General features: G+C 34.7%; 1 protein-coding gene across 4 annotated transcripts in view; it reads left to right on the top strand.

Annotated features, from left to right (window-relative positions):
* Positions 1 to 12,216, top strand: part of SERCA (ATPase sarcoplasmic/endoplasmic reticulum Ca2+ transporting SERCA) — a 106,093-nt gene that overhangs the window by 75,124 nt on the left and 18,753 nt on the right. For all 4 annotated transcript variants that reach the window (XM_072523041.1, XM_072523042.1, XM_072523039.1 and 1 more), the window contains exons 5-10: positions 3,555 to 3,659; positions 8,090 to 9,862; positions 9,936 to 10,179; positions 10,285 to 10,550; positions 10,714 to 10,847; positions 10,975 to 11,092. In XM_072523041.1, coding sequence (XP_072379142.1) covers positions 3,555 to 3,659; positions 8,090 to 9,862; positions 9,936 to 10,179; positions 10,285 to 10,550; positions 10,714 to 10,847; positions 10,975 to 11,092 — 2,640 coding nt within the window. The remainder of the gene's footprint in view (positions 1 to 3,554; positions 3,660 to 8,089; positions 9,863 to 9,935; positions 10,180 to 10,284; positions 10,551 to 10,713; positions 10,848 to 10,974; positions 11,093 to 12,216) is intronic.

Raw genomic sequence — 12,216 nt, 5'->3', positions numbered from 1 at the left:
TTTTCTGTTTCGTCTTTAATCTTTTTGTCTAGTAAGTTATCGTCAGAGTTTAGTACAGCAATAAATCTCAGAGGCAATAAATATTTTGGCCCAATTAAGTCTATTTTCTTGACAAAGATCTATTGATGGTTATTCTGCTTGAAATATTGTAGTAGTATTTCCGAAAGTTATTGATAGTCTATCTAGATAAATATAAATACCTAGGATATGAAATTATGATTGGCAGGGATAATCAGACCCATGAACTGAAGAGAAGAATCGGTTTGGGTGGGCAACATATAGAAAAGTGAGAGAAACTTTTAAAAGTGAACTGCCCTATCCACATACCTGAAGAGCAAAGTGTGTCAATGCGTCCTCCCAGTGTTGACATACCGAGCAGAAACAAAAAATGAAGAGGTCAGGAAAAGCACCAGACTAAAGTGGAGATGGGCAAGACACATAGCTAGAATGACGGATGGGCGATGGAAAAAGAGGTTATTGGAATGAAGACCAAAAAACAAGAGAAGCGTCGGTTCACCACCTACACGGTGGACTGGCCATTTAAAAAGACACAATAAAAACTGGATGAAAGTGGCGCAAGATAGAGGGGGTTGGAAACACGAGGAAGAGGTCTATGTTCAGCAGTGGGCTTTTGAGGCTGGATGATGATGATTGATAGTCTAGTATTATAACCATTAACTCTATTCATACTTCTCCATTCTTAGAACTATTACAAGGCACTTACTTGAATATATCCTACCAACCAGACTAGATCGGGGACTAAAAGAAAAGAAAACTAGCAAATAAATTGTTACGAAATTTTAGTTCAATAGTAGCACTTTCTATTCCTCTAAAATAAAAATGATTTATTATTTTAAGAATTAAAAATGTGCAGCAAAGATCGAATCACAAAAATAATATTTAAATCTACATACTACTTTTTTCAACAACGTGAAAGAAAAGAATTGATTAAATATTAAAAACCCTATTTTTTACTGTTTTAGGTATTATTTATGTTATAGTTATTTGGCTAGATTATAATTTTCCGCACTATAAAAAGCAATCAATAAATCGAAACACAAGAAATACAACAATATTAAAGTATGAATGGAATGACAGGATTCATTCTAACGTACTGTCATGTTAAGTTTATATTGAAGCTCTTATAATAATAACTGTATGATAATAACTGTTTATCACTACTATTTTTTAAGGTAGTACAAATATTTTTCTTTTACAAAACCGAAGATATTTCTGACTTAGTTTGTATTTATTCTCACTAAAAATTTGTGCTACAAAAAATTTAGTAATATAACTTTTCGGGTTTATTGATATTATAGATTGTTACTTTAAAACTCACAATAAATTAAAGCTGATTATTTTGGTTGGCCTATATACGAAGTATTTTATTCCGTAAGAATAAAATATATAGACATGAGCGTCGACAATTAAAAGTTTTTCTAGACGCACAGACCATCATAAAAATAAATGGCGTGAACCAAAAACAGAAATTGAATTTTAAAATTTCGACTGAAAAGAAATTGGTAGAATACGAAATTATTATATTAGCAGATTCCATTGAAATGGATGTGCAATTTTATGTAATGGAATATAGAAAAGAAAGATTGCAACAATACAAGAAAGTTCGTAAGTGGATACATAGCAGGATGGTGTTCTGTAAGAATAAGAAAATAAATGCAAAATCAAAGGGCCATGAATCTATAAAGAAAGAATACTATAATAAGGAAGGTGTAACTGCAAAGAAAAAGAGGGAAACTGGGTAAAACTGGGAAAGAAAAGAGGGAATAAGAATTGGTGGAGAAATCATAAACACCATGAGATTTGCAGATGACACGGTAATTATGGCTGAGAGTATAGAAGAACTACAAACTTTACTAGATGCAATAAATAGTGAATGCATTCAAATGGGACTTGACATCAACACAGATAAGATAAAATTTATGATAGTATCAAGGAGTCCAATAAATAATGAACAACTAACTCTTGGTGGACAGCAAATAGAGAGAGTGACAAAATATAAATATCTGGGAGCTTACATCAACACAGAATTAGATCCAGGAGATCCGGGTACGAATAGAAATGGCAAGGGCAGCGTTCTTAAAATTCAAACAATTGTTCTGTGACAAAAATCTGAATACTGCGCTGAGACTGAGGTTTGTTGAATGTTACGTCTGGTCGCAACTATTGTACGGGGTAGAAACATGGACACTAAAAGCGCAAATAGTTACAAAGATTGAAGCCTTTGAACTTTGGATATACCGGAGAATGTTGAGAATTCCATGGACTGCCAGGATCACCAATGAGGAAGTGCTGAGAAGGATGGGTCGAGACAAAAAATTGATGAGAACGATAAAAGTACGCAAGACTGCATACCTTGGACACATACTAAGAAATAATAAATATAGTCTTCTGCAGGTCATCATGCAGGGTAGAGTCGATGGCAAAAAGGGAATAGGTAGAAAGAGGAAGTCATGGCTGCGAAATATTCGAGACTGGACAAACATGACTGTAGACGAATTATTCCACGTTGCAAAAGACAGAGAAGCTTTTAAAAATGTGGTCGCCAACCTCCGTTAATGGGGACAACATAGGAAGAAGAATAACTGCAAAATCTACTTAAACGAAAGTAGTATTAGATGAGTTCTATAACTTATATTGATAATAGTTTAAAATCCTACATTCTAAGGATATGAGATAATAGTTTTACATTCCTAACCATGCTGAACATAGGAATTAGAAAACAATATCAAAGCAAATAAAACAATAAAAAATTTACATGGCATTTCAATCTTCAGCAACTCTGTGTATAATGGTTGTATCAATCTAAATGAAAAATTAAATAAAAGAAATATCTAAAGGGCATTGTCGAATGAGGAATAATTTAGATACGATAAAGCTAGTTGGTGCAACAACACATATTTTTCGACGAATTAAAAAGCATTCACTACTTTTACTAAAATTTCTGTGCTTTAAAGGTTGCGTTTAAACTTTAAATATTTCTCAAACATGTCTTTGTGACAATTGAAGAAGGGTCTCTTCCTCCCCTTCTCTTGCCATATATCAAAAGTCTCTTAAGAGTAATATATCCAAAATAATTATAAACAATAATTGGGTATTCATCAGAAACGACAAAACACATAGTTGGTCTCATAGAATGACTTCTCGGCTAAAAGTAGGGCATTTGCTTAACTCCAACCTCGAGTTGGAATTAAAAAAAAGGTTTAATGTAAAATTTACTAACGAATTTGCCACATAGTTTCGACGGCTGTGAAGTGGCACAGATATGTATAAGCTTTGTGCATATTTTATGGATCATAAAACTAAGCCGTTTATTTTAACTTCCAATGTGTTCAAATTTATCCGCAAATTATTTTAACGTCTTTTATTTTTAAGTCTGAGAAACTGATAAGATATACATTTGACTTTTCTCCTACAGATCAATTTAATATTTGGACAGAAGTCCTATTTGAGAAGAATTGTCTATTTATATTCTTGTTCATTACTCAAATATAAAGAAAAATGTATTTTTACTTATATTTTATGGTTTGTTTCAGGTATTAGCTTTATTTGAAGAACACGATGGCGCATTCACCGCGTTCGTAGAACCTTTTGTAATTCTTTTAATTCTTATTGCAAACGCAGTAGTAGGTGTATGGCAGGTATGTATAATAAAGCTGTAGGTGTAGTTTAAGTGTATAACTATTCAAAAAAAAAAAAATTTTTAATATGGAATACAGTATTGTGCGAATTAATTTGACATATTTTTCACAATGTTACTTTTTTCATGATGTCAAGTAGTGACAAGTCCTTACAACCAGTGAGTAGTGACAGTTACCAAGCTACAGACGTGTTTAATTTTTGTTGTTTTTTAAGAATTATTGTGTTTTTGTAAGTAAGTTGAACTAAGGCTTTATTTGCTTTTTATTTTTGAAGATATATCATTCCGAAAACGCTTACTAGAGGGGGTGATCGACGTACGAGTCTATGCAATGGTTTTGAAGAAGGGTATAGAAAAAAAGCACGAATTGTCGCACAACCATTTAATTCAAGAATTTTTAGTAAAACCACTTGATTACAGAAATTATCTGAGAATTTCTAAGGATCATACGATGAATTGTTGTCTTTAGAGTGACACATATATTACCAAAAACAAAAAAATATAATGTGAGAAGCTATTTGTCCTCATCAACGTTTGACAACTACAAGCCATGATCGACACTCGGTTTTAATACCGAGTATGACAAAGATAACAGCCGCAAGCCAGGCTCATCGGTATGTAAAACTGCGTTAATGCAATGATGCACGGGCGAGCTTTACCGACGAAATGAAAACAAAACCCGAAACTTAAGAGTAAGATTTAGAATACTCTGAACTTATTGTTCTTTTTTCCACTGTACGAAAATGAAGAAACATTAAAATTAAGTAAACAATATCTTAAGTGGACTGTTGAGAATTGGAGAAGAGTGTTTTTCTCAGGTGAGAGCCATTTTTTTTGGTACACAAGAACAGCGATCTCGTTTTATTAGAGTAAGATGACAACGAAAAACTTGACAGCTCATATCGATTAAACAGTTAAATATATTATATTGAAGATGTTCTGGGTTAGTTTTCTTATCAATATATCGGATACCTTGTACCGATAGAAAACATGGTGAACTAACAAAAATCCTGAGGATTACAAAGTCAATCAGTTTTTCATCAGAATGCGGCTCCATATCGCATGATGAAATATTTCAAAGATCTTGTTCAAACAGTTACAAAAGCGATGGGAGTACATATCTTATATTCAAACAATTTAAATTGTAATTTTTCTCTTTTATCTTCTTCTATAACTAATAAATGTCGTTTATTTCAAATTATTACTGGTATTCATATTAATTCACACAATACTACATATAAGAATCGAAAAAAATATAAGCATATTAATATAACAAAAATTAAAATTATTGAAAATAAATTGGCGATGCTTACATAACGAGAATATTTTAGAAACACCGATTTGTAGTAGAAATGTGCATAATACCAGAATCATGAAGGTTAATAGGAGTGGCTTTTATACCCAAACCGGCAAACCGGACAGAATAACGCCGTCTCTGAGGCCGATAAGTCTGATGTCATTCATGCTGAAGACTCTAGAAAAAATGCTCGACTGGCATAATAGGGATGGTGTATTGAATGAAAGTTTAATACATCAGGGACAGTCCGCTTATCGAGCAGGTGTCCCTACAGAAACGACACTGAACCATCTTGTACAGAGGAAGAAGTAAGTTCTGGAAAACCAAGAGGTGAAGTTGGGTGCATTTCTCGATATAAAGCGAGCATTTACAACACATCCAACGCAGCAATCACACGGGCGATTCGTCTAAAAGGAATAGACGAAACAAGCTGCAGATGGATAGACTACATGCTCAGTAGACGTGTGATATACGCAACGTTACTAGCGATATAGTGTCAGCACAAGTAGTCAGAGGCTGTCTACAGGGGGAGTTTTAACCATCGACAAATTTTAATGGCACAGATATGACTCTGAACTGCGGCTCCAGACTGTATTTACGGAATGAACTTTAAATTTAGGAGTTAATATAAGCCCCCAGAAGTCTCCAAAATCATGAAATTGTCCAGAAGGGGAATTTAGTGGGATTGGTTCTCTAAGCCTAAATGTTACGTGGTGAGTGAAGTAAAGTATCTTGGAGTAATATTTGACTCAAGGTTTACTTGGAATCAGCAGATACAACGAATCACCAAGAGAGCGGTAACTACGTTAATGGTAGCAAGACGCACTCGTGGAAAAATTGGAATTTAAAACCACACATGTTATATTGGGTTTATAACATGGTCGTAAAACCAACAATTACATTTACAAGGTGCAAAGACTTGCTTGTTTTCGAATCACAGGAGGTATGAGGGCACACCAATGATAGCTATGGAGGCACTACTAGACCTTCCTCCTTTACATATAATTATAAGGAGGGAGGCGAGAATGGGATATTATAGACTGCGAGAAAACCTGAGCAATGTACCTGTTAGATCAGAACATAGTAACATTATAAATGGAATTAGACATACTAAATGGGTGATGATTTCTGATCATATGGTACCCAGATATAGGCCTAAAGTGACCCAGATATAGGCCTATCTTTAAAAGTGGACATCTACCTACGAGAGGAATGGGACAGAGGAAAAAATTTCGAACTAAATCGGGTTATTATATGCACAGATAAAGAATGGGAAGAAAAAGGTATAAACATTTGTGGACAACGCTTGAACCATCTAAGGTGCGCTGATGACATCGCATTGATAACCGATAAAAAAGAAGAATTATTTGAAATGATGAAAGAACTGGACGTCGAAGCTGGAAAGATAGGCCTTAATATGAATTACAGCAAGACCAAAATCATAACAAATACAGATGAAGACATCACAATGAGGATCGGACAAGATGAAATAGAACAAGTTCAGGATTATATCTGGGTCAAACTATAATATATATAAGCTATAAACTATAAAGAGAAAACCAAACAGCAGAGATAAAAAGACGAGTTAGACTGGCATGGGCGGCATTTGGCAAACTAAGCTACATTCTTAAAAACAAAAGATATCCACAGCATCTTAAGACCAAAGTATACAATCAATGTATACTCCCTGGTCTCACTTATGGTTCCCGTGGACATTTACAAAAGCAAACATGGACAAAATCATAAAAACCCAAAGAGCAATGGAAAGACAAATGTCTTTCCATGAAATAAGACTAATGGATAAAAAGAGAAACGAGTGGATAAGAGAGAAAACAAAAGTGAGAGATGTTAGACAAGAAGTTGCAAAATTGAAATGGAGAATTGCCGGACACAATATAAGACAAAAAGAAGACCGATGGAACAAAATTCTTATAAGTTGGAGACCGTGGGAATATAAACGAAGCAGAGGAAGGCCCCAAATGAGATGGGCAGATAATATCAAGCAGCACGTGGGCTCTAGGTGGATGACTGTAGCGACATACAGAAAAAAATGGAAAAGGATTGGGGAGGCCTATGTCCAAAGATGGACCGAAGAAGGCTAATTAGATAGATAGAGATATGCACAGATAGCCAAGCAGCTATAGAAGCACTCACAAGCCCTAAACGGGACTCTAGGTTAGTGTGGGAATGCCGAACTCGACAGACTGGCGGAACATAACAATGTCACACTGGTATGTGTTCCAGGCCAACGGGAAATATAAAGCAATGAAAGAGCTGATCCCAGAAGAGTATCAGCTGCAAAATACTACGCTCCAGAGCTGGCTGTGAGAGTGCCAAAAAGCATCATCCATGACTAGAAAAAAGCCCGGATCCGAAGGAAACATAATTCTCACTTGGAAAATATAGCCGATCAAATATATGACAAAATGTATATTGGACGGATAAGTGCTAATAAGGCTGAAGTACTGAAGAAAATAAGCAGGAATCAGCTCGTAGACATAACAGGCTTCCTTACTGGAGATACGACAGTCAAGGGACATTAGATCTCAGGCAGCAAATCCTTTTTGGAGGTACCAAGTGGTTCCAAAATATATGACACCCATCTACTAGACCTGTATAAGCTGGTACAAGGTTCCAGAATCCTCTGGAATGAGTATCAAGAAGGAATGGAAGATGTACAATAAGCCAACTCGCTGCAGTCTAACTGGTTTCCAAGCAGACAGCTTCCATGAAAAAAAAATCTTGAATAAAACAATATTGATATTTGTTTTCTATTCCTCTTATGTTACCTGAATGTATTTCACCTGTTTTTTGTAAAGACAGTCACCTAGAATACCTCTTCATAAAGTTCATATATTCATGGCCCCATGCAGATAATTTTATATACTATAAAGTACCTTGGTAAAGTTCATATATTCATGGTCTTATCCAGATAGTTTTATGTATCATACTTTTGATAATTAAATATTATTCAATGTGACCATTGATCTATCAGAAAAAAGCACCCAAAATTTTGTCCAACTTGCATTTTGATTGCAGTTTCTTTAAATTTTAAATACACTAACACAATGTTACATATTTATCAACATAAAATAATTTATCAATTCTTTACTTACAATTTGTTTGTTTTTCAGGAAAGAAATGCTGAATCTGCCATTGAAGCTCTTAAAGAATATGAACCAGAAATGGGTAAAGTTGTCCGACAAGACAAATCCGGTATTCAGAAAATCCGGGCGAAAGAAATCATACCTGGAGATATAGTAGAAGTGTCAGTTGGTGACAAAATTCCCGCTGATATTCGTTTAGTTAAAATTTACTCAACAACACTCCGTATCGATCAGTCTATCTTGACTGGTGAATCCGTTTCTGTGATCAAACACACCGACCCCATTCCCGATCCAAGAGCTGTCAACCAAGACAAGAAAAACATTCTTTTCTCAGGTACCAATGTTGCTGCTGGTAAAGCACGTGGTATTGTTATTGGAACTGGTCTGAGTACTGCTATTGGTAAAATTAGAACTGAAATGTCAGAAACTGAAGAAATTAAAACACCCCTTCAACAAAAATTGGACGAATTCGGTGAACAACTCTCCAAAGTAATTTCAGTTATCTGTGTTGCTGTATGGGCTATTAACATTGGACATTTCAATGACCCAGCTCATGGTGGTTCATGGATTAAAGGTGCTGTCTACTACTTCAAAATCGCTGTAGCTTTGGCTGTCGCTGCTATTCCTGAAGGTCTACCTGCTGTCATTACTACATGTCTTGCTCTTGGTACTCGTCGTATGGCCAAGAAAAACGCTATTGTAAGATCCCTTCCATCTGTAGAAACTCTTGGTTGTACATCTGTCATCTGCTCCGATAAAACTGGTACCTTAACCACCAACCAAATGTCAGTCTCACGTATGTTTATTTTTGATAAAGTTGAAGGAAGCGACAGTTCTTTCCATGAATTTGAAATTACTGGCTCCACTTATGAACCTATTGGTGAAGTATTCCTTAAAGGACAAAAAGTTAAATGTGCAGAATATGACGCATTACATGAAATTGGTACCATTTGTATTATGTGCAATGACTCTGCTATTGATTTCAATGAATTCAAACAAGCTTTCGAAAAAGTTGGAGAAGCTACTGAAACTGCGCTCATTGTATTAGCCGAAAAAATGAATCCCTTCTCTGTCAGTAAAACTGGAGATCGTAGACAGGTTGCCATCTGTGTTAGACAAGACATTGAAACTAAATGGAAAAAGGAATTCACCTTGGAATTCTCACGTGATCGTAAATCTATGTCTTCCTATTGCACACCACTCAAACCATCTCGTATTGGTAATGGACCTAAACTCTTTGTTAAAGGGGCTCCAGAAGGTGTTTTGGAAAGGTGTACACACGCTCGTGTTGGATCTCAAAAAGTACCACTCACCAGCACTCTTAAAAAGAAAATCACTGATCTTACCGCTCAATATGGTTGTGGACGTGACACGTTGCGTTGTCTTGCCCTAGCAACTGCTGATAACCCCATGAAACCAGACGAAATGGATCTTGGCGATTCAACTAAATTCTACACCTATGAAGTCAACCTTACCTTTGTTGGTGTTGTTGGTATGTTGGATCCCCCACGTAAAGAAGTATTTGACTCCATTGTTCAGTGCCGTGCTGCTGGTATCAGAGTTATTGTTATCACTGGTGACAACAAAGCTACTGCTGAAGCCATTTGCAGACGTATTGGTGTATTCACTGAAGATGAAGATACTACTGGAAAGTCATATTCTGGTCGTGAATTCGACGATTTGCCTACTTCTGAACAAAAAGCTGCATGCGCCAGAGCTAGATTATTCTCCAGAGTCGAACCCGCTCACAAATCCAAAATTGTTGAATATTTGCAAAGCATGAATGAAATTTCTGCTATGGTAAGTGTAAATAAAAAAATTCTTTTTTTTAATACAGCATAGAGTAATAGAAATACAAAATTATGTTAACTAGACAGGTGATGGTGTAAACGACGCTCCCGCTTTGAAGAAAGCCGAAATTGGTATTGCTATGGGTTCAGGAACCGCCGTCGCTAAATCTGCATCTGAAATGGTGTTGGCTGATGATAACTTCTCATCCATTGTAGCCGCTGTTGAAGAAGGTCGTGCAATTTACAACAACATGAAACAATTCATTCGTTACCTTATCTCCTCAAACATTGGTGAAGTCGTATCCATTTTCTTAACAGCTGCTCTTGGTTAGTATTTTTTTTATTTATACCGTATAAAGACTGTACATATTATAGTCTATTAAATTGATATAAACCTTATTCTACGTGATATACATTTATTTTTTTATTTAGGTCTTCCTGAAGCCCTTATTCCAGTACAACTCTTATGGGTCAACTTGGTAACTGACGGTCTTCCAGCTACTGCTCTCGGTTTCAACCCACCTGACTTAGACATCATGAGTAAACCCCCACGTAAAGCTGATGAATCTTTGATTTCCGGCTGGTTGTTCTTCAGATATTTGGCTATTGGAGGATATGTAGGTGCTGCAACTGTAGGCGCTGCTGCTTGGTGGTTTATGTACAGCCCTGAAGGACCTCAAATGAACTACTATCAATTGGTTAGTATTAAAGTTTTAATATATTCATTACAAAAATATATTGTTAAATTGCGACATATGTTTGATGTGTTTTAAGAAGTTATCTATTTTCAGGTTAGATTAAGTTAAATTTATGATGTTGAAAAATTGAGTTAACAAATTTTAATAATACAATATTCTTTAGACACATCACTTGCAATGCATTGGTGGTGGACCTGAATTCAAGGGAGTCAACTGCAAAGTATTCAACGACCCTCATCCGATGACCATGGCTTTGTCTGTATTGGTAACAATTGAAATGTTAAATGCTATGAACAGGTAAGAAGAACTCAGTAATTTAATATAAACGTAGTAATTTTTATATTGACCAACTTGACTGCTCGAATGTACATTTATTAACATTTTGTGATATAAACATTGATTCTTAATCGATAATTTTCCACAGCTTGTCAGAAAATCAGTCCTTGATTGCCATGCCTCCATGGTCCAACTGGTGGTTGATTGGTTCAATGGCTCTTTCATTCACCCTTCACTTCGTTATCATTTACGTTGAAGTTTTATCTGTAAGTAAAATATATTTATATATTCATTATTGCCATTTATAAGAATTTTGTAACTAGAAATATAAGTAGACTAATGGAAATTTTATCAGCACAGAAACGCGAAGACAGGAATATTTACCGTGGCATTTAATTTGCAAATTTGATACTGAAGTAATAAATTTACTGCATAATAATGTTATTTGTATACACAAAAATTAAATAATTTTAATATTACATTATAATAATCGCTTAGGTTATAATAATCGATAATATGACAAATAAACTACTCTTCAGGAGATAATAATATGACGAATAAACTCATTCAGTGGCCATCTGGTACTGCCGACTTAGCTTCAAATGATTTTTTTGTTTTGCATACCTTCATGCTGGGAATTTAACAGAACTTCGACATAATAAAAATCAACTTTTCAAATACTGATAATATGAGACATCATTATGGAATTGATTAGGAATTTGTGGGACTAAAAGAGGTGATAGTTTTAAACGGTTAAAATTCAACGAACTATCTTTATTTCTTATTAGAAGTATTTTTTAATTACTCAATACGTTTCAACCCTGTATAGATTACATAAAATCCAAACACATTATTTCAGAGAGATATTTATACTACGAGTAGTATATTTACGATGTTATTTGCACATAAAATGTTATCAACTGGCTATGATTCCTTATTGATTTTATTTTTATACTTACTCAAAATATTAACTATTAAGTTTATTTAAATTGGATCATTTGATAGAATTGCTTATGTGAGAATTTGTTTAAGAATTTAAAGATGTATGATTTACACCTTTATTTTACATAAAATTCTTAGTATGGCGTTTTTAAAATTTGATTGCAATCTGGCAATACTAAAATCTGTAAATTTTGTGGGTGGAAAATAGGAAGTCAAATTCGGTTATGATCCATAATTTTTAACCTTTTGAGATATTTAAAAAAGGGCATTCTTATACGTTGAAACATGCATATACACATTTATACCGGCAGTGGTACCCAGCGAAACGCTAAGTACAACTATTAAATTAGGCGATAGAAATCATAATTTCACTATGCGCGGGTTTCCCAAAAGCGGGCATAACTTTTTATTAAACAATATATTAAAAAAAAATCAAGAAATTCAGCAT

Source organism: Diabrotica undecimpunctata, chromosome 2 (genome assembly GCF_040954645.1).
Source record: "Diabrotica undecimpunctata isolate CICGRU chromosome 2, icDiaUnde3, whole genome shotgun sequence".
Classification (NCBI taxonomy): domain Eukaryota; kingdom Metazoa; phylum Arthropoda; class Insecta; order Coleoptera; family Chrysomelidae; genus Diabrotica; species Diabrotica undecimpunctata.
Note: the sequence above shows the minus strand (reverse complement) of the source record. Positions and strands in the feature narration are given on the sequence as shown.